Source organism: Prosopis cineraria, unplaced genomic scaffold, assembly GCF_029017545.1.
Source record: "Prosopis cineraria cultivar Desert tree isolate PC_DT_omini unplaced genomic scaffold, ASM2901754v1 PC1758, whole genome shotgun sequence".
Lineage (NCBI taxonomy): Eukaryota > Viridiplantae > Streptophyta > Magnoliopsida > Fabales > Fabaceae > Prosopis > Prosopis cineraria.
This window is the reverse complement of record NW_026557083.1, coordinates 5,563-28,261: the sequence shown is the minus strand read 5'-3', so window position 1 is coordinate 28,261 and position 22,699 is coordinate 5,563. Positions and strand designations below refer to the sequence as shown.

The window sequence follows — 22,699 nt, the reverse complement described above, 5'->3', positions numbered from 1 at the left end:
TGCACACGTCGACATGAAATGGGGCCTATATAAAGCCAACCTTCTCACTGAGCCTCCTGTATTAATCTTCACTTGTTTCTCTCTTTCTCTCTTCTCCCTCTCCCTCTCCCTCTCTCTGTCTCTGTGTTGAAGATGGAGACCGGCGGTTATTGTCGGGGATGGATGTGGATGTGGGTATACTTGGTGGTGGTGATCCAGTGCGCGGCGGGTGCAAGGGGAGGCAGATGAGGTGGCAACTCCGGCGAGCAAAGTAAAGATGGACACCGGAGGGCTGAGCAGAGAGAGCTTCCGGAAGGGGTTCGTGTTCGGAACGGCGACGTCGGCCTATCAAGTGGAGGGCATGGCCAACAAAGACGGCCGCGGTCCCAGCATTTGGGATGTTTTCGCCAAGAAGCCTGGTTTGTATTCTCATTTTCATCACTCTCTTTTTATGTACCTACCTACATACATACATACATGTGTGAGTATATATATTATTTCAATGTTATTCGCGATTATCTAATGAAATAAGATTTATTGTTGATCCATTTCTTAATAAACTACGCCACCTGTTTTAGCTCTTGATTTTTTATTGTGTCCAAGGTACATTTGATTATTGAAAAAAAATAGAATTAAATGGATTGAAAAAAAAAGATAAAAATGAGATGATTAAAAGAGATAATGAACCATATGATAAAAGAGATAGATAATTTAATTTATAAGGTTGAGAATTATGATTCATGAAATTTTTAAAGGTATAGTGATTCTCACATTTATAATATTATTATAAGAAAGATGATATAATTTAATTTTATATTAATTTTTTTAATTTATTTCATTTCATTTATATTAATCAAACGGGACTTAATTCATGGAATCTCAATTCCTAATCATATTGAAATGGTTTGCTTGCAGCATAGTGGGACAGGACATGGGTTGAGCTAGAAGTCTCGTTGTCCCAAACACACACACACTACATTAATTTTATTTCATTATTTTGTTTTTCTGAACTACAAGGTTATGTTTTATAAACTAAATAACATGTTTTAATATATAAAGCACTTCAAATTTTAAGAGTCATTAATAATTTTTTTTCACTTAAAATGTCTTCATAAGTATATCAAAATTGCTTGCTCTAATTTAACAAATAATTAACCATTGGTAGGATTATTAAATAAGTTACAAAAAATTAAAATAATAACTTTCATACTATTTTTTGTCAGTGTATTTTAGTTAAAAATATTTTATACATAAAAAAAGGTGGTAGCACAAAAGCATGGGTTAGTTTTTCCGTCGGTGCATTATTGGGATGATGTCTTATAAGGGTTATGATTAGTCATCGTTTAGATCCAAATTTGGTGAAGTTTTCTTATTTTTAAGTTTGATGTGCCCCTTAATTTATTTTACTAGGCCTTTTAAAATTAAGATTAGGATAAAAAAGGCCATAATTAAAATATACTAGCAATTGATGGTAATTTAAATTTAAATTCTTAAAAAGACAGATGAATAAGAATAATTTTACTTTTGCATTTCACTAAAGTGTGTGTAATTAATTATATATTGGTGTCGGTGAACAGGAATTATTGCCAACAATGGCTCCGCGGATGTTTCGGTTGATCAGTATCATCGTTACAAGGTACTGTAAGTCTTTAAACATTATAATATTGCAAAATTAATCCTTTTATAGATTCCTATAACCATGGATTGACACTTTTCCTTAAAGCATTAGGAAAGGGAAAATGATAATTAAAAAAAAATTATACATCACGTTGGACTAATGCCAGAATGATTGCACTAAGGTGAAAAAGAAGCCCTTCAAGTTCATCGAAAGGGACCTGAATGATCCGTCTTGAGCCAAAACTTCTTTTACTTTCATACTGATTTTTTTAAAAGCTGACTCTTATTAATTGGGCTTAGAGTTAAGTTTGAAAGCTTTTTTTTTTAATTTTATTTTACTTTTAAAAATTAAATTTGTTTTTATAGTAATTTATGCTCTAAAACACAAATTAAGATATTTTAAAATCTAAAATAAATAATATAAGTATTAATTTTAAAATACAATCATATATTTTAAAATTTAAATTTAATTTAAAAATATAAAATATCTAATTTTCTAGTATTTAAATAAAATAAACAAGTAGTTTGAGCTCGAGTTATTTTTTAAAAAATCTTAAACAAGTTAGACTAAATTTCTTCTTCTTTTTTCTGTTAAGTACCACAATTTTAAAAGCCCAATCCCAAAAAAAGGACTTGAACGAGTAGATCAATAAGTCTAACTCATTTTCCTGACTATAACCAAACTTATTTATATTTTCATATATGTATACATATGGAAACTCATTAGTTTTTTTTTTTTTTAAATACGAGCAGAAACGATTGATTTTAGTAAAAAAAAGACAGTTTTGTTTCAAAAGTTGTAAAAGCTTCTGTCTAACTGGTTTGAAGCATAGTCTAAGGGCCAGTTTTTTTAAATTGTTTTCATAAATTAATTTATACAAGTTTAATATTTAAGTTGTTAATCATAAAAATTTTATTGGGGAAAAAATCTATTTTTAGTTTTTTTTATAAGTTATTCCAAATAACATTAAAATAAACTTTTTCCAACAAATCCTTGCGTGTTTAGTTTAAATTTCCTCATACTACCAACAACTTTTTCAAGTTTAGAACCAAGTAAAATCACTTTAAAATCTTCAAACAAACTGGCTGTTATAATCTTCCATTTACTTTCCACATAGTTCTAAGAAATAAGATAAGTAATACGTAGTTCATTAGTTCTAGCTGTCTTCGGCTGCATTAACTATCTTTATTTTCACAGGAAGACGTGGACCTCATGGCAAACCTAAATTTTGATGCTTATCGGTTCTCAATTTCATGGTCCAGAATTTCCCAAGTAATTCTTCATTTCATTACACTTATAAGTTATTAAACAACGGAAACCTTATATTTAGTCCCAAATAAACATTAGTAACTTCGAAGAACCCTTTTGATGATTGAACACCCAACATCTGCAGATGGAACTGGCCAAATAAATTGGAAAGGAGTTGCATACTACAATAGGTTGATCGATTACTTACTAAAACGAGGTAAACTTCGATCAACTCTATAATACCACACACACACACACGTGTGTGTATATATTTGCTCACATATATGCTTCTGGACCTGTTCAGGCATTACTCCATATGCAAACTTGTACCATTATGACCTTCCTTTGGCTCTTGAGTTGAGATACAAGGGACTATTGAGTCGCAATGTAGTGTAAGTACGGTATTATGTATTATTGTGTGCTTCCACTTAATTGCATATTCAGATGTTTTGATTATGCCAGACTGGTATTGGTATATATATCTGATCAAAGCTTCAAACACTGCAGGAATGATTTTGCAGATTATGCAGAGTTTTGTTTCAAGACTTTTGGAGACAGGGTGAAGAACTGGATGACATTTAATGAGCCTAGAGTGGTAGCTGCTCTTGGTTATGATAATGGCTTCTTTGCTCCTGGAAGGTGCTCAAAACCTTATGGAAATTGTACAGCTGGAAATTCCGGCACCGAACCTTACATTGTCGCCCACAATTTGATACTATCACATGCAGCTGCAGTTCATAGATACAGAATAAAGTACCAGGTACTACTAGCATGTTTGGTATATAGAAAAGTATTTTCTAAAATATAAACAGGAGGTGTACCTAAAAACAAAATAAGACAAATGCATTTCTCATTTCAGTATCTAAGTGAGATGAGAAACTTTATCCCAAAAGTTAGTTGTTAAGGTAGGAGGACCAACCCACTTAAATACCTCACTCAATGTGGGATTTGGTATCACATACTACCACAATAAAAACACGTCAAACATTGCTTAACATTCTAAGTCTTTTAAATGGGAAAACTCGTGAAGTGTCAGAAATTTCTAATGTAGTGATGAATGTGCTTGTTGCAGGAAAAACAAAAGGGAAGGATTGGAATTCTTTTGGATTTTGTTTGGTATGAGAATCTTACAAGATCGAAGGCTGACAATTATGCAGCTCAGAGAGCCAGAGACTTCCACCTTGGATGGTAAAACCTTGAAAATATCTGTATATGACTCCCTTCCATGGTTTTCACACTAATAAATAGTTACAAGGTTTAAATTCATGCAGGTTCCTCCATCCTATTGTGTATGGTGAGTATCCAAAGACTATCCAAAACATTGTTGGGAAAAGGCTTCCCAAGTTCACTCAGGAGGAAGTCAAGATGGTGAAAGGCTCCATCGATTTTGTTGGTATCAATCAGTACACCACTTACTACATGTATGATAACCATCAACATGAACCAAAAGTCCCAAGCTACCAAATGGACTGGCACGCAGGATTTGCCTGTAAGATCACCTTCCATTATATTCACAATTTTATTTAGAAATTTCAGGCTACTTTAGCTACTACTAATAATGATTTTCTCTTGACTAATGCCAGATGCAAAGAACGGAGTCCCTGTTGGTCCAAGAGTAAGCTTGATCCAAGTATCAGATTTGCTTTATAAATTCACAAATCCTGCATTAACTTAGATATAACTGATGACAATTTTGCAGGCAAACTCATATTGGCTCTACAATGTTCCATGGGGCATGTATAAAGCATTGATGTATGTCAAGGAACGTTATGGAAACCCTACTGTGATCTTATCTGAAAATGGTTAGTAAAAAGCAGGCATTGTTTCTAGTTTCACCAACTCTTATGACATGTTTGGTATAAAGTAGGAACGAGAATAAGTGTACTATCAATTTTTAACATACCAAACAAGTAAGTCCAACTTTCCCTCTCCCTTTTCCATTTTAGAAAGGACTTCTCTCCGTACTGAACATGTCATTAATCTTTTGAGTTGAACTAATCTATGACGATTTATGCGTGCTTTCTGGCCTGACCCTGAACCCTGTTAATGAGGGCCACAATTGAAAAATACGATCAATTTGGGATATGTGAGTTTATGAGCTTGAACTATCTTAAAGGTTGAGCCAGCTCTTATTGACAGCTTTACACACAAGCCTAACTTTCTATGTCCCTTTTCCATTATAGAAAGGACTCCTCTACATACCAAACATGTCATTAATCTTTTGAGTTGAACTAATCTGTGACTGTGACATGCTTATTGTTTGTAGGCATGGACGATCCGGGTAATGTAACACTTGCCAAGGGGCTGCATGACACCACGAGGATCAATTACTACAAAGGTTACTTGACACAGCTAAAGAAAGCAGCTGATGAAGGAGCAAATGTGGTTGGTTACTTTGCCTGGTCCTTGCTTGATAACTTTGAGTGGAGATTAGGCTACACATCAAGGTTTGGCATTACATATGTTGATTTTAAAACCCTCAAGAGGTACCCCAAGATGTCTGCATATTGGTTCAAGCAGCTTATCACCAGAAAGAAGCAGTAATAAGCAGAATGTAGAAATTGACTACTGAATCCTAGTTTGTGTGGTTTATTGGGTTAGCGAGAGCTTTTTGAAAATGTAATCACGTGTTGTCTTTAATCAATGCTAGTCTTGGAATAAAATGATGTTGTTAGCTCCGCTAACTACACTGGTCTTGGAATAAAAATTGTATCAACATCAACATGTACCCAGAACAAAAATGATGGCATTAATAAACTAACTTTGATGGGAAGGAACAGAAGTTCAATTCATAAATTTACATATCTACATGTAAATCTATAACAGTTAAGACTTGTACAGTGTTAGATGGCCTAGAGTTACTGACTGGTGTAAGAAATTGAAAGGCAGTCTCACAAAAGTTACTCATTGTGTCACACCACCTCTCTTAAACGAGACATAAATTTTATATTTTAGAGTAGGAATTTAAATGTTTAATGCATTTGCCATGCTACACCTCTAATGCAATCAATTCCATGTGCGATAATTAAATAGATTTTGAAAAAAAAGAAGTCAAGATTTATTAATCAAATAGATTTTTAGGGTTATTTGAAAGTTTCAATAGATCATATCTAGTTTTGCTTTACAAAATGTGACGTTTAGACTCGATGTAGAGGTGGAATTGCCGCGGAGTGGGGGCCCGGGAGCAATTAACACTTGGAACCTGTTAGGATTTTGAAGCTATGAAAACAATTATATCTTTATTAGTTTTTGCTTTATTATTTTCTCTATTATTATGTCTGAAATTAAAAAAATTAGACTAAATTATCTTTATAATTAATGATACAAATTTATCTTGTGTAAATAAACTTTGACTTTAGAAGAGGTAATTTTGAAAAAAATAATAAATACTTTTTGAAATTTGCAGTTTTGCTTTTGAAAAAAAATAAATATATGGCAATTTTTTATAATAAAAATGTAGGGAGTGTAAAATAAAATACCATCAAAAATATATTATTGGGATCATATGTTAAACTAGATTCATTTGTTATTTCTTTCACTCCTTGACTGCAAATTTACATACTCCCTTCAATTTTTGGTGAAAAAAAAAGGTATTTTTATTCAAACCACAGCCTCCAATAATTTAATTAATTATTTTTAAATTAACATCATTTTTTATAATTGTTTTCATTTAATAGGGTGTCTCATTTAAAGTTAAATGATTGATTGATTTGTTTGTTTATTAAGAGTATTTTTTGGAAAAACTCATTCATTGAAGAAAATAAAAATGCTGTGTATTGTTTACGAAAAATTATGTGTAACTTCACAATTATAATTTCACATATCTCATAATTAAATAGATTATGTATTACAAGTTTAATAGAAATTTTATGCAACTAGTTCATTAATAATTTATAACTATTACTTTAACATTTTACAACTATAAATTCACATATCAAATTATTAAATTGATCATGTATTATTAACAAAATTTAATATTAATTATTTACAATTATTTCATTAATAATTTATAATTATTATTTCAATATTTTACAATTTTAGTATTTTTAATAAGAACAACATTATCTTTATACTTCAATTTCAAATTACACTCATGTTTTAAGGAACTTGATTATAGTTTTAAAATTTTGTGTGACTTATTTATAAATAACTTTTCTCTATGAGACCTATATAGTATTTTTTCCTATTTTTTAACATCTCATCTAAAAAAAATATCGTATATTTTTTAAGAGAAATAATATAATCTACCAAGTAATCCATCTGTTTTTAAATATAAAAGAAAATAATCAATTCACATAGTTTCAAAGAATTGATGAAGTATAATAATTATATTTGAAATTAAAAAAATAAACTAAATAATTCCTATAATTAATGAAACAGTACATTTTAGAATTTGATTTTTGAAGCTTGCAAGGAGAGTACTTCCCAAAAGAGGACAATCTCTTAAACGACACTCTAATTCTTTAAGAAATTAATTTTATAAATGTCAGCTGTGGAGATAACTTGAGAAAAAAGATAAAAAAAGGTAGTTAAAAATAGTTAGGGTGAATAAATATATTACAAAAGTATTGTCATTAAGCTTTTAATAATTGATCGTATTAATAAATACTTCTTTTTAACAGAACATTATAATAAATGCTCTAAATAAGAGATAATTGTTTCTTATAAATAGGATCATGATTATTATCCTAAAATTCTTTTATAAAAAGTATAAGAGATAGTAATTTATGGACACAAATCTCTTCATTTTTTTATTATTCTTTTCCCTCCACTTTCTAATCACAACTAGTGATATTATTATATTAAATGAATCTATTTTAGTCATGAATCTGATGAATGATTACGGTTAGAGAGGTGGAGGGAAAATGATGATAAAGAAATAGAAAGGTTTTCACTTTATAATTTATTAAAATATGTCAAAATTTAAATTAATCTTTAAATTTCAAAACTCATCATGTTTACATGTTTATTTAAGAGAAATATTTATTACATATATTTTTAAAATTAACTTCAAGGAAATTGGATCTTTGCCCCGCTTCAAATTTAAAATAATAATAATAATAATAATAATAAAAAAGCATTTGGAACTCCATTAGCTTGAAATAAAATATTGCTCGAAGCCGGTTTAAATTTTTGAAAAAGAAATAAATAAAGTCGGTTTATTTAGGTATCTCCACCGAGGCCCAATCTTAACCCGAACAAGTCTCTCCTGATTCTCGCGCCTCCTGACGCATCAAGAAACCATCCGCTAGCAGACTTCCGTTATAACGCAGCGAAGCGCTCGCAAACCTCAATTCAAGCTTCCCCAAGCAACTGCAACGCTCTCTCTCTCTTCCCTCTTCCTCCGTACTTCTCTGCAAAACCCTAGTTTCTGCTTTGTGGCCTCTCTTTTGCAACGCGCAATGGCTCCTCGTGCCGACGAAAACGACGAAGATGACCTCTCCTCCGGCGAAGACGATGACGGTTTCAAGGAGGACATGGAAGCCCTCGCACGAGCCTGCATGATCGCCGGCACTAACCCCGATGGTATTAAACCATCTTCTACTGTCGCTCCCGACGATGATTATAATGCAGACGCGGTGGTTCCCAAAGCATCGGACCCGCTGTTGGGCCCCGGCGATGCTCTCGTCCCCGTGTCAGACTCTGACGACGAGCAGAGGGACCTTCAGTATCTCAAAAGAGTGCAGGAGCTTTACCAGCCTTCGTCATTCAAGCCATTGAAAATTCTTCCGGCGCTTTCTTTGTCTGATGATGATGAAGATGACATGGAAACCCTCCGTGCCATTATGAGACGCTTTTCTGCTTATGAAAGAGGTAGGCTGCTTGGCATCCTGTATTCATTTATTTTTTTCATGATAAATTTGATTTTGATGGTGTATCGTGGCTGGCTGCTTACCACTTGCCGTTAAGTTTAGCAATATCTGCTTCCATGCTTTGTTTTAAATATAGGTGGTGATTGGAATTGAGTATTATTTAGTTTTGCTCCTCGATTATTGTGTGCATTTGTGAGAGTTTATCTTTCCAAATACTAATACCAAATGTCCTGTCGGGGGGGGGGGGGGGAGGACCTTGAACTTTTCTCTTTCTTATATTGTTTTGGGCTAATTGATAGTTGCATTGAACATTTTCGATGACAACGATTGATTCTTACGTTACTCTTCATCGCTTGGTTGGTCCAATCATTTTTTTTTTCACTGACTTGACTAACTTTTACTCTTGTATGTTTGGGCGTTTTGTATTGTTTGGCCATAGTGTGTAGTGTTATGTTTTTATTCTTTCGATTATATTTTTATATTATTATGTCTATTTATATCCATCTCTCTTTCCTGAATCCTTAGAATAACGTTGGATTCTAAAAATAGCAGGCCCTGATGAAGATAATGTGGATAAAATGGCTGAGGGAGCTCATACCTCAGGTCTAGGCTCTGAGGAGGAATTTGATAACAGCGTGGCATCTAAGGGATTAGATCCCGGTGAATCATGCCCTGTTTCTCAGGATGCTATTAAGACCACCAGTTTATTAACTACTGCTGAAGTTGAGAGACATCCTTGTAACATCAATGAAAGGTGTGAACCCAAGGCTTGCAAGCCATCCAAGTTACTGGACAAAAGATCAAGATTTCCTTTGTCTGCTCAGGTTTTTATTGATGCAATCAAGAAGAATAGATCTTTCCAGAAGTTACTGCGAAGTAAGTTGATTCAGATGGAAGCAAAAATTCAAGAAAACAAACAGTTAAGGGAAAGAGTTAAACTTCTTAAAGATTTTCAGGTTTCATGCATAAGAAGAACAGGGCAAGCTATATCACTGAAAAAGGATCCCCGCATACTGTTAATATCAGCAAAAAAGTCTACTGCTTCAAGTACCACAAAGGTGGGTCGAGAAACATCGTCTTTAATACTTTTTCATTACTGCACTCCAAAGCATGTGCTGTAGTTTATGTTAAGAAATCACTGGGTGTGCATTCAATGGCTGAGTAGCACTAGCTAGTTGTTGGGTTTTACTCATTCTAAATATCATTTAATGAAATTGAAGTAACTCCTGTAAGTTTCTGTTTCCAATATGTTTGTCACTTATATCCATCATTGAAATTGATTGGGGTAAGTAAAAAGGGATTGATAAAAGATCTAATGATTGGTGGTCATGGCCATGATTGGGAAGAAAACACAGTGAACGTACTTTGATTGGTGAAAGCATTATAAAGTGCACAGGAAGAGTGTTTATTAATCTACCTGTAATTAGTTTACTGCATGATATTTTATTTTTTGTGATTGAGTTTTCCTTAAGCTTATACAAACAGAGGCAATTCTCAATTCTAAGATTTTTTCTATTTTAATTTTTCACAGATTAATGATAAAAAAATATCTCCAATGTGTTATGGCCCAGCTGAGAATGCTCATGTTGCTAAATATAGGATGGTGTTGGAACGATCTCCATTCTCATTGGATCGGAAAAAGTGGTCTAGTGTGGAGAGGGAGAATCTTGCTAAGGGAATAAAGCAACAATTTCAAGAAATTTTGCTTCAAATGTCAATAAATCAAGACAGGTAATGTTATTTCTTTTTTTCTCATGTATGTTGCAGTGAAGGCTCTAGAAATTATACTTATCTTCAGAAAATTTGCTTTAGTAACTATCTATACCTCTTAAACTGTGTAAACTTGGCTTATCTCTCAATTTTACTGCTCAATTTTTTGTAATTAATATATCATAAGTTGGAGATCATGAACACTAACATGTATATGGTGATGTGTGACAATCTGAAGCTCATTTATGTTTTCTTTAGTGTTGTCATGTCATGTTAAACATAGACGCATCTTTTTTTGGGTCTGTGTTTCATAGCTTGTAACCTAGTATGTTAACCATGCTTTACAAGTCCTCACACAAATTATTAAAAAGAATAGTTAAAAATAATATATTCTAATAGAAAGTAATGGATGAATAATATGTGAATGTTACATTCAATTATATATATATATTAGAATAAAAGGCATAAATATGGTTTGATCATTTGTTTAAGTATAAGAATTTATATTTTATAAAATAATATATGGTTTTGAGCCCATTTCAGACTAGCACTGAAGAATCTATCTTTCAGTACGTCAGCACAAGAAACATGGATTCATACATTGGAAAGTGCATCATTTGACCTTTCTCCTTTTCCTCAGTTGTGATTTTTTTTTTTTACCTCCTTGACAGTTCAGAGTGGTCGTGTGGATATGCAAATAACTTTGATAACATGCTTGTATCTATTAAAGATCTTGAGATTACGCCAGAGAACATCAGAAAGTTTCTGCCTGAATTCAATTGGGATCAGTTGGCTTCCAAGTATGTTACTGGTCGTACTGGTGCAGAATGTGAAGCAAGGTAAAGAGTTTATCAATTTGTAAACTTCACTTTTTTTCCTGGAACTTAAAATGCTTCAATTCATGTGATGTCTTGATATTGATGAAAACATAGTTCTGATTTTTTATTATTCACTACGTTTATTGGATGTTATATGTTTCATATGTGGGGAAAGAGTTTCAGCACATATCTGTGAGATTTAAACCAAAAAAAAAAAATTATTCTTATTATACTATTCTGCTTGTTCTATTGTGTTTGAGAAAAATCATGTTCAGCCAATTTGTTACGAGAAAAGTGTGGACAAAACTTATTCACAGCATGTTTTTATAGGCTTTACATGGGTGAGATTGCTGATGTTTGCACTTCCATATAAAAAACAATTAAAACAGACCAATAGTTTTGACCTCTTCGTATTTATTGGCAGCAAAAAGGAACCTAGTTATCAGTGTTAAGAGAATTGGACCAGATGGCCTGTTTGACTACAAACCTAATGTGCTGGACTGTCGTCAGTCTGAATGACCCTTCAAACCAGCCTCTAGAAGAAATGGTCAATGCTAGTCAAAAACTGGGTTGACCAGCTAGTTTTCCATGAAACTGGACTTAATTGATGAAGCGAACTTGTTGATCGGATAAATTCCATCTGCTCTATCGAAATTGGTTGCATGCTACATTGAACCCAGAACCTCTAAGAAATGCATTGGCATGTTTCGCACAAAGCTTTAGTGCTTTTTTTAACAATGAGGTGCTAAATTTTATAGAAAATGCTTTTCCACTATAATACGGTTTGATGATCAAATCATTGGATTATGAATCAGTCTTCAGGTTTAATGAACTGACAAATATATTTGGACTGATGTATTTATTTTAAGACAGATCCTACTTCGACAGAAATAGATTGCAACATCAAATGTTAAAGGATTTCTTGTTTTGCTCTTTTCAATTATTAATTTAGGCTGGGTGCTGTGAAATTTTTCTATCCATTCTACTGCTAACAGAGAAAAGTGAAGTGTCCAATAGTATTAATACTTTACTAGCAGGCCCAACCCAACAAAGAATTACTGCAACAAATATGGCCCTTACAAATGGACCAAGTAGTTGTCCTCTTTTTTGGACATTAGAGTGCTATGCTTGTATTTGAGTTCTAATATACTTATTAGCCCAAGACTTCAAGACGCCCTGAAGTTTTGTTCCATGGTGTAAGAAAACACAAGCCATGAGAGGATTCCAGGTGATCTTAGCTTTTCTTTGATACAGTAGAAAATCCTATTGTATTCAGTGATGCCATCAATACTAAGCCTATCCAGATTGCTATAGAAGAGCACAGTTCCAACATTGCATGGTATAGCTGTATTGTCAAATGAAGAAGCATCGACCATGTTGTGTGACATAGTGATGGTAAAATTTGATTCCTTTCTACGTGCGGTATTCAAGTTTTGTCTGATTGTAGAAATATCTACATCATGATCTTCTTGTGGATTGTGTGACTTATAGCTTGAACTGCTGAAACAGTTTGCTACAGATGTTAATATGTGTTTTGTGGACTTCTTAATATTCCTTGAGAGAGTAAAAGCTTGGGTGAATCCTATTTTCTCCAGACTTTGTATTTGGCCCAAATCCTCAAGTTTATTTTATTTGCATTTTCTACCTTGTCATTCAACTTGAAGATTGAAGATACCATTTAATTCTTCAAATTGTCGAAGAACTTATCTGGACGTGAAACATAATTGACCAGTCAAATCATTTTATAACTTTTGATCTGTGCCATATGCATTATAGTCTAGATATGCTTGTGCATTATTTGACTTGTTACTGTTTCCTGTCATTTTCTTGGTCTTTTCTACACAGTTCTTTGATTATTATTTCATGTTTATGTTCTTTTTGTGAAGAATGTCTTTCTCCTCGAGCATTGCGGGCATCTATGATGATACCATCACAGACAGTTTGTCACTTTTGGGTTTCAATAAGAGTGCAAGATCAACATAGATCATGCAGGTGGGACTGTATATGACATGAATTTTTTTAACATGGTGGCATTTAATATGTCTGTGATGATTGTGATCACAGATGTCTGTGATTCTCATTTCTTGAACACATAATTGAGACTGTAGAATGATTCCCCTATTATGCATGGATTGCAAATTTCCTTTACTTGCTTTTCAGTATGTTTTTTTATGGTTGATACCAACAGGTGGTTAAATTGTGAAGATCCATTGATCAATCATAGTCCATGGACATGTGAGGAGGACAAGTTGCTTTTGCATATAATCCAAGAGATTGGCAATAGGGACTGGTTTAAAATTGCTGCATTGCTGAACACAAATAGGACCCCATTTCAGTGCTTGGCACGATACCAAAGGAGTTTAAATCCTGCCATGCTAAATAGTGAATGGACTGAGGAAGAAGATGCTCAACTTTGTTATGCTGTCTCAATTTTTGGTGTCAGCAATTGGCAGTCTGTTGCTTCTGTTTTAGAACGAAGGACGGGAACTCAATGCTCTAATAGGTTGGTCCGCTATGTTATGAGTCATTTTATGATTTAATATATGCATACAATTTTTCCATGGTAGTATGCCGTTCAAAAATAGGACAACTGACATTTTATTTCTTGCATACTCTTCATTTACTGATATGCTGGTAGTTGATGGATGAGTGCACCATGCCTTTCGTCTACAAAATGTTACTATGTCCTAAAGACATAAATTAACTTCCCATAGCTTTTGATTTGTTTTGCCTCCCATTTGAACCTCAGCTGAACTGATTTTTCTTTTATCTCATTGTCACTTGGAGAATTGTTTTTCAGTTAATGCTATCCAAAGCATAATGCCATATATCTTGAATGTTCTTGTTTGCTTTATTAAAAGAAATGTGAATGGTGACTTGTACATTGCTGAATTGATAGATTTCATTGCTTGTTTCCTTTCCTTGGATGATAGGGACATAGTAATACAGGAATTTGCTGGAGCCGATAAAATTTTTCTTGCTTATAATTCTTACATGGTTACAAACTGTTGAAATCCTTGAATTTAAAATGATACCCTCATCTCTTAACAATATGATACTCTCATAATAAAACTTAGTCATTGATGCAAGAAACATTGAGATGCTGTTTTTGTTACACAGCTTTTTGATTTTATGTTTCATGTGCTTAGTATCTGCTGACAGTTTTCTGCACCCTTCTTTCTTCATATTTTATTTGAGACAAATGCTGCTGCTTTTACTTATTATAGGTTTTATCTACAAACTAGTAGTTTCTGCAAGTAAAGTATGCAGATAAAGTTCATCTTTGTATTAATGTTATGTGATTATTAGTAGAGAGGAAGGAATTAGGAATTCTTTCAATGTCTGCCCTAGTTAGTCAATTAATGCAATTTGTTCGAATTGATATTCAGATGGAAGAAGTCACTCTGTCCTGATAGGAAAGGGAGCTTTACTGCAGAAGAAGATGAGCGCTTAACAGTGGCCGTCCATCTCTTTGGACGGAAATGGAATCAGATAGCTAAATTTGTTCCTGGCCGGACCCAAGCTCAGTGCAGAGACAGGTAATGAATGTTAAAATTTTATGTATATTTGATGACTTGAGATTATTGCTAAAGTTGTTGAGCATTCAGATACGTCAATAGTTTGGATCCCTCCTTGAAATGGGGTGGATGGACTAAGGAAGAAGATTCAAGGTTGAAAAAAGCAATTGCCAAACATGGATTCTTCTGGTCAAAGGTTGCTGCAGATGTGCCTCCACGAACTGACAGTCAATGCAGGAAGTATGACTTCTTATTTGATGATATAGTGGACAAAAATATAATTTACTATCACCTAAATTTTTTGTTTTCATGACTTATAATTTTGTCTTTGATCAGGAGATGGCGGGTTCTATGTCCTGACCAAGTCCCTATGCTTCAAGAAGCTAGAAAGATGCAAAAATCTGCTTTAATCAGTAACTTTGTTGATCGGGAGTCTGAACGGCCGTGCCTTTCTCTAAATGATTTTCTTCCCTTGGCAATGATAGATCCACCACCTGATCCAGATGCTGTGAGCCTCCCTCAGAAGCGGAAGAGCAAGTCAAGGTTCAAAGTGCTTCTTTGTTTGTTTTCCTCCTTACCCCCTCCCTCTCCCAATCAATTAGCAAGTTACAGCTTTGTTAGGGTTAAATTGTCTTAGTATGTTAAGAGTGGGTAAAGAAGTTGCACGTTTATTTAATGCCCTTCACTTTGTTAGGAATTGAATGTTGGCTACACTTTATTTAATGTCCTTCGCATTTATTTATGATTTCATTTATTTAATGTAGCAATGCTTCCAAGAAGAAGAGGCCCCAAAAACGTGCAAAAAAGGCTCAAAGTTGTCTCAAGAAGGCACAGGTTGACAAGGTTGAGCCTTGTAGTGGGCATGGTGTCCACAAGCCAAAAATTATTGGATCGCATTTGGAGGACAATTCTGTTGAAGCAGTGTATGATCATTCCCCACTGGACTCGGTTGTGATGACAACAAATTACCAAGAGGATTTAGGTGGGCATAATAATATCAATAAGCTAATGGAGTCAAATCAAATGTGGAAGGGTTTTAATGAATTACATAACGAGAGCCATACTTGTGCAGGGACTACAGATGGGCAATCTGAGAAAATCTCTTCCATGAACCCATCAAAACACCAAACTGGAAGAAACTCAATGCTCTCTGCAAATATATCTGATGGTGCAGCTGTAGGTCGCAAGGTTGCCAGAAATACTACTTCAAAGAAGGAAAGAAAGAAGACAGGGAAACGCAATGGAATGGTTAGTGTTGAAACGGCAGAGGACCACCTGGTTAAGTATAAAATGCCAAAACCTGGAAGCATATCTTCTATGCAGATTTTAGAAAGTCAGGATGAAGACAATATAACTCTTGCTAGATTTATACGCAATATATCAAACAAACAGTTTAAAAATACCGATCAAATGACTCAGGCTGCTTCCTATGCTAGTAGTTTCGTAAAAAAATCACGGAGATCTCGTCGGGCTGCCAAAAGAACTTGTGATTACATGCCTTTTAGTTTGAAGAAGGGACATGAATTGCTTTCTGAAGAAGTGCGCCACGGTCATGACAGAAACCAAGAAATGTCGTTCATGCAAGACAAGAATTTAGATGAAGGTTGTATTGATGTTACACCAGGGACTCTATTGGTCCACAATCATTCTTCCAATTTGAAGAACATGTCAATCATTGAAGCTGATGACAATGGGAAGGCAATGTCAGAGCTAGTCTGCGAGCAGACTATGTTTTTGGATGGTGCTATGGAACCCAAAAACATTGGAGAGAATGTGCCTACTGATGTTACCCTTGCTTCTTTTCTGAAAAAGAAGAAAATCAAGAAGGGCAAGGCAATATCAGAGCCAGTTGATGAGCAAGCTATAGATTTGAATTTTTTGACAGAAGCGGAAAACACGAGGGGTGGAGAGGATGGGTCTCTCAACGTTACTCTTGCTTCCTTGCTGAAAAAGAAAGGAAGGAGAGAGGGTAGAACAACCAAACGGAGCATTCGTCCCTCATAATGTAGCTATAAGATAAAATGGTCGATTTGATGCTGGCTGGCTGTGATTGGTTTGTGCCGAGGTCATGTTTTGGTCGAAGACTGCCCCGTTGTATTTTTTTTTTTTTTTTGGGGGGGGTTGGAAAACAAAGAGGGTTGGAAGTAGCTGTACTTGAAAAGTAGTGAGAAGTTGCAAGCCTGGGCTGATGAGGCATGATTCTTTGTGATTTCAACATATTGGCAATTGCCATTAGTTCTCTTTGCTGACAGTTTTGCTGAGCCAAGGCCTGTGTAGCATGGAGACAGTTTTCGGCCTGGCACAATGAAGGTTTCATTGTCGGATGTACTTAATGCCATAGAATATATATATATATATATATAGTGAAATTTTATGACAATTTTTATGTCTATAAAACTTTTCTTGAGCGGTATCCAAATAAATCATGTGATTTCATTAACTTTGTCTGATGCACAAGTGTTGTTATGCCCTAGATACAAAAAAAAAAAAAAAAAAGTCATATTCTGTTAATCGACAAATGGTGAATAATAAATTCGAGGCAGTTATTATATGCTGCTGGAATACGCACTTGCGTAATTTTTTTTGTATATTTAAAAAATGTATGAGTTGTAATTTTTAAAATTAATGAATAATGAAATATTTCTCCAATTTCATGAGTTATGTAGACGCCCACTTAATGTACTGAAGAAATCCTTTTTTTCTATTTGAAAAATAATTATTATAGTTTCAACTTGTTTAAAACTCAATCAAATATGATTTGATTTAATTCAATTTTTAATTCATGAGGTATCCGATGACAAGGATGAAGCAGCATCATATCGACACAGCGTAAGGTCATGAATTAGCATTGGTGAGAGGGAAAAAAAAAGGGAAAAAGCTGAAATTATACAGACTTATAAAACAAACGTGATTCAATTTTTTAAAATTATATAGACTGTAAATATTCAAAAAAATACAGGAACTAAAAGTAAAATCGAGTGAAACCATAAGGATTGATAAAAAGTAGCTTCAATTTTCAGGGGAAATAAAACAAAAATTGAAAAGAATATAATCATGTTTGGTTTCTGTTCTCATTTTCTGTTTTTAAACTGTTGTGCAATATAATTTTTAGAACCGTTTTTCAAAAAAAATAAAATAAAAATATATTTAGTTATATTAATTTAAAAACAGTTTTAGAATTTAAAAGTAGGTTGGTAAGAATTATTACAAGCGCGCTTAATGGTGGTAGTTTATTATAAAAATTGGTCGAGCGAATTATATTTTTTAATAATCAAATGTGGTGTGCTTTGAAAACAAAAAAAGAAATAAAAATAACTTTAATATGTTTTCATTTAAAAAAAATAAAAAATAAAACAATTTTAAAAATAATTAAATTCAAAACACTTATCCAAATGAGTTTATAATTTTTGTTTTTAAAAATAAAAAAAATTAAAAATAGAAACCAAATGCCCTAAGTTTCGTTAATAAATCATTACTTCTTGCAAAAACTTCACATCACTCTGAAAATCATCTTATAAAATGAGGCGGATGTACTATACAATAACTGAGCAATTTTGTTCATATTAACAAGATACTCCCTCAATTCCTCATAATGACATAATAATGATTTTGAATCCTTGCATTTTGCTCACTTTTTATTATTAATCTTTATATTTTTTTTTAAATATTTTAGGTCCTTACACTTTTGTTTGTTAATGTTTTAGATCCCTCCAAAGTCTTTACACCTATACTTTGTTTATGGAGGGATCTAAAATATTAAAAATAAAAGTGTAAAGACTTAAAACACTAAAAAAAAAGTACAGGGATTCAAAGTTATATTTTTTCATAATTTTACATTAAAATTACTAATGCTTTTAAAAATTTTACATAGAGGAAGTCATTGTTAGGAGATTATTTAGTGATCAAGTAATATCAAAATAGGAGAGAGAAAAAAATTTAAACAAAAAATTTTATATTAAAGACCATGCATCTAAAAAAAGAAAGTACCTTATTTTATAACAAAAAAAGATAGTTTAGCTACAGGGTTTGGGTTTAGTAAAAAAATATTAGTCCCTTACGACGTACTCCTTCCATCCCTTTGTATGGAACATTTTAGAGGTTTATTTTGTCACCACATAGAGTGTTATAATATTTTTAAATAATCAAACAATTTTATCCTTGTTTTGAAGAACTAAAAAGATATTAATTGACAATGTTAGGAGTACAATTAAAAAATTATTGTAACTTCATGTAATTTCAACTAGATAACACCTTTATTAATATACAAGATTCAATTAAAAATACCTTGTACATAAAGATGGAGAGAGTAATGAATTAAGATTTAAATTTTCACATAAACACCCACATTTAGTGTGCGACTTTCAAACAGTGAGTGTGTTTTACCTTCCATAGAAAAATACGTGCACGCAGCTAGAAAGTAAAAGAAAGAAAGTAGCTTCCAAGCTGCCACATCAGACGATGTTACTGAGACGCTAGTGAAGACACAACTAAGCCAGGCTAAATCAGTGTTGATGACATCTTAGGATGATTTCTGCAAGAAATCACTCATCGCTTGATTTTCTTTTGAATCACCCGATCTTCGTCTTCGCTATTCGTGAGACATCCAAGCCATAGCTCTTCTAGTGTTGATGCTTAGGTGCCCAGACTGGATCCACCATCTGATGATAAACAATCTTTCAAGCCTCGGGTATGCATTAATAAGATATTATAACTTGCACTAGGCTTTCCTTCTATATACATTGATAAGATTACCAGGTGGTGAAAGTAATGACGTGGCCCTTTCCAAGGAGCAGCAATCAATATATATGTGCTGTAAACAAACCATCCATTCTATTGGGCATTGTAAGACTCATCTATTAATGCACCCCCCAGGTTCCCCACCAGACGACCAGAGGTTCTCCACCCAGAACATGGTTTTGTGGGAAAGCAACCCAAGACATGGTTTTACAGTCTGTTGTAACATACAAGAATAAAGATCTAGTTTTGCGCAATTATCATTCAGCAGATGGAAACAAGATTAATCAAGAAAAATCTTGTAATGAATGATAACTGAAGTGAATAGTTGGATAAAATAAAAATAAAAAGGCCGCCACAAGGCCATTATCTTCAGCACACAAATTGAACTCACAGAAGAACCACCTAAAACTTTTTGGTCTGTATCTAGATTAGAAATCACTCAGATTTATATCAAAATTTCAAACAGACTAGCATCTCATAGTTTTTTCTGATAGCTCTTCCTAGTAACGTCCAATTCCCCAAACTCTGATCACACCATCAGTGTATCCACTGAACAAGGTGCTTCCATCTGCACTCCAGCTCAAACTAGTGCAGTAGATTACCTGCCAGACAGGAAACAATATATCAACACCTTTCATTATAGATGCCAGCCAAAAAACAAATGAACTACATATTGCCATATATACCTTCATATCCTACATTTGCAAGACCCTGATATAAACCACTTAAGAATACGAAATAATAATCAGGACAAATAAGACAATCATCGACAAGACCAAACTGTCAAAAAGCCTCAGGTGACAGTTTGCTACAGTGGAACTAGTTTTAAAAAAAATGATACTCAACTTCCATGGAAGAAGGGGAGCTTGTGCATATACACATACACACACATATATAACGAGACTTTCAAGAGCAGGAATTACTACAGTAGAGATAGCAGAATACAATACTCCACCAACCATACAAAGCAAACGCCCAAATAGATTCTAGAACACTAAAAGCTAACAAAAAATTGGAGTGGAAATATAGAACAAATTAGAGATTGGACGAGGAAGGAGTAGTACATGGCATCAACAGACGGAATTAAAAGGAAGCATAAGCCTCATGTATTTGAAGCAATAGGAGGCATGCTTGTTCCAACGCATTAAATAAAACTGCAGGCATTCATTTCATAGTTCAAACACATGAACGAAGTATAATGGCACAATGAGATGGCTTATGAACATCAATCAACTGAGAACATGAGAGAGGTTATGAAGTCGTGATAGAGACAGTGGGGAACTCGGTAAGGACTTCAACCGGGCAAGAAAAATGAAATTGAAATAACCAGGAACGAACGAACAGAAGTTAAATATCAAAGCAAGAGATAAAAATAACATGACCGCAAAAGGTTAACCCAGCTACTTGTACATCAATAGGGACAATTCAATTACGAATCAACATAGTCACAGAATACTCATGAAATGGAATCAAAGAAATTCATCACAGAATAATGACTTCTTAAAGGTAAAACGCTCGAAGAAATGACAATGATCAGAACTCACCTTCTTCTTGGTGCTGGTGCCTTCCGCCGTTTCAGCTTCAGTTTTCAGGTCGACCTTCAAATCTTCGACAATGCTCTTGCTCTCCAAATCCCAGATCTTAATGCTTTGCTCTGTAGCAGCACAGAGCCAGTACCTGTTAGGACTAAAGCAGAGAGCATGAATGATAGCACCAGCATCGAGGGAGTACAGCCTCTTCCCCTCAGCCAAATCCCAAAGCAAAATCACTCCATCTTTGCCACCACTAGCGCACAGCGAGCCATCAGGAGAAACCGCCACTGTGTTGACATAGCCGGAGTGGCCAGCGAGGGTGTTCCTCAGCTTACAATTCGTCAAGTTCCAAACTTTCACAGTTCGGTCCCAAGAGGCCGAAACAATAGTTGGTTGAAGCGTATTTGGACTGAAGCGAACACAACTGACCCAATCAGAGTGGGCATCACTGTCCTGAATGGTGTACTTGCACTCACCAAGAGTATTCCAGAGCTTAATTGTGCGGTCACGAGAAGCCGACACAATCTGACGGTTGTCAATTGAGAAAGCGACTGAGAGCACATCCTTGGTGTGGCCCACGAATCGGCGGGCAGAGACACCGGCGGCCAAGTCCCAGAGCCTGAGCTCGCCATCCCAGGAGCCGGAGAGAGCGAACTGGCCGTCAGAAGAGAGAACGACGTCCTGAACGAAGTGGGAGTGCCCGGTCAGCCTACGGCGAGGAACACCGTAAGTCTTCTCCTCCTTGGTCAGATGCCACAAAATGATTGATTTATCCCGGGAAGAGGATACGATCATATCGGAATTGTCGATCGGGGTGGCAATGGCGGTGACCGAGTCGGTGTGGGCACGCATGGTGCCTCGAAGAACAAGCCCTTCAGCCATTTGCAGAGTTTCTCGGCACTTCTCTGCGATTCCTTAGGTTTGGTAAAAAGCGGCGGCTACGTGGGAACCATATAGAGCGCTGAAACGTATTAGGGTTTAGGCAATGCCGGGTCAGTTTTTCGGGTTGCGAGTTCGGATAAGGAGCTGCTACTATTTTCAAATTCTTTTATTGGCAGTTATTTTGGTTGCTTAATCTTGGTCTCTGATTGGGAGTAGCTTTTTATCTGATAAGCCGTGCCTTTTTCATAACCCGAAATGTTTTGATAAGCGGTTTTTTTCGCTAGTAATTTAACTTTCACTTGCACTCTGAGTTTTATTATTCACTGCGTGTCATTTAATAGAGTAGGGACCTTTGCTGTGAAAAGTTATAGCTATAGAGGATTCAGATCCTCTCCCGTAATTCATGTGCAATGTTAGCAACTACTTTTATAAAGACGATCATAATTTATTTTCAATTGTTAAATAAAATGATATTTCTTGAACTCTTCATCTTCTCCGGGGATTTGGGGTGGTTTTCTCTCCATTACTTTTTTATTGTAAATCTACACCGTTTAAGTTAAATATATACTTTTAAAAATAATTAAATCTAAATTGTCAAATCTAAATTCACGATCGAGATTTACTATTGTCCCTTCTATGCTCTCCTCTGCAAAAAAAAGAGAGCTAACTCCCATCTTTCTTTTTCCTTCTTATTGTCTTCAGTTTAATCATCTTCTTTCTCGGCGCATGTAAAACAAGGATTGGGATCCACAAAAAGGTTTGGGAATTCAGTATATTATCATCAAAAGGATGCTCTCGAGAAGCCTTTCATAACTTTGTTCTGATGAAGCTTTTAATTTGAGAA

General features: G+C 34.4%; 3 protein-coding genes across 5 annotated transcripts; 2 read left to right on the top strand and 1 right to left on the bottom strand.

Annotated features, from left to right (window-relative positions):
* Positions 1-79: 79 nt before the first annotated feature.
* On the top strand, positions 80-5,618 carry LOC129300809 (beta-glucosidase 44-like). Its single transcript, XM_054939407.1, has 11 exons — positions 80-398; positions 1,557-1,615; positions 2,795-2,867; positions 2,988-3,062; positions 3,150-3,237; positions 3,353-3,605; positions 3,918-4,033; positions 4,117-4,334; positions 4,429-4,460; positions 4,545-4,647; positions 5,112-5,618. Exons 1-11 carry the CDS (start codon positions 257-259, stop codon positions 5,387-5,389), a joined length of 1,437 nt encoding a protein of 478 aa, XP_054795382.1. The 5' UTR covers positions 80-256; the 3' UTR covers positions 5,390-5,618.
* Positions 5,619-8,042: 2,424 nt separating this feature from the next.
* LOC129300810 (uncharacterized) lies at positions 8,043-17,136 on the top strand. Of its 3 annotated transcripts, XM_054939410.1 has the most exons (11): positions 8,043-8,659; positions 9,208-9,534; positions 9,607-9,716; positions 10,190-10,389; positions 11,040-11,207; positions 13,375-13,689; positions 14,576-14,725; positions 14,795-14,944; positions 15,041-15,247; positions 15,469-15,686; positions 15,777-17,136. In XM_054939410.1, the coding sequence occupies exons 1-11, from the start codon at positions 8,248-8,250 to the stop codon at positions 16,706-16,708; spliced, it is 3,189 nt and encodes a 1,062-aa protein (XP_054795385.1). In that variant the 5' UTR covers positions 8,043-8,247; the 3' UTR covers positions 16,709-17,136. The 3 variants fall into 3 exon arrangements, with proteins under 3 accessions (XP_054795385.1, XP_054795384.1, XP_054795383.1); XM_054939409.1 differs by having other exon boundaries at positions 9,211-9,716; XM_054939408.1 differs by having other exon boundaries at positions 9,208-9,716.
* Positions 17,137-19,721: 2,585 nt separating this feature from the next.
* LOC129300811 (guanine nucleotide-binding protein subunit beta-like protein) lies at positions 19,722-21,944 on the bottom strand. The gene is made up of 2 exons (XM_054939411.1): positions 20,986-21,944; positions 19,722-20,043 (listed from the first exon to the last, which is right to left on the bottom strand). The coding sequence occupies exons 1-2, from the start codon at positions 21,853-21,855 to the stop codon at positions 19,942-19,944; spliced, it is 972 nt and encodes a 323-aa protein (XP_054795386.1). The 5' UTR covers positions 21,856-21,944; the 3' UTR covers positions 19,722-19,941.
* Between the last annotated feature and the right edge of the window lie 755 nt (positions 21,945-22,699).

Bases quoted from the DNA above. Each gene is read 5' to 3' on its own strand.
- LOC129300810 (XM_054939408.1), top strand. From the start codon at position 8,248: ATGGCTCCTCGTGCCGACGAAAACGACGAAGATGACCTCTCCTCCGGC. The intron at 14,726-14,794 runs GTAATGAATGTT...TTGAGCATTCAG, and splicing joins CAAGCTCAGTGCAGAGACAG to ATACGTCAATAGTTTGGATC. The intron at 15,248-15,468 runs GTTCAAAGTGCT...TATTTAATGTAG, and splicing joins AAGCGGAAGAGCAAGTCAAG to CAATGCTTCCAAGAAGAAGA.
- LOC129300811 (XM_054939411.1), bottom strand. From the start codon at position 21,855: ATGGCTGAAGGGCTTGTTCTTCGAGGCACCATGCGTGCCCACACCGAC. The intron at 20,044-20,985 runs GTGAGTTCTGAT...CCTGTCTGGCAG, and splicing joins GCACCAGCACCAAGAAGAAG to GTAATCTACTGCACTAGTTT.
- LOC129300809 (XM_054939407.1), top strand. From the start codon at position 257: ATGGACACCGGAGGGCTGAGCAGAGAGAGCTTCCGGAAGGGGTTCGTG. The intron at 4,335-4,428 runs GTAAGATCACCT...GACTAATGCCAG, and splicing joins CTGGCACGCAGGATTTGCCT to ATGCAAAGAACGGAGTCCCT. The intron at 4,461-4,544 runs GTAAGCTTGATC...ACAATTTTGCAG, and splicing joins GAGTCCCTGTTGGTCCAAGA to GCAAACTCATATTGGCTCTA.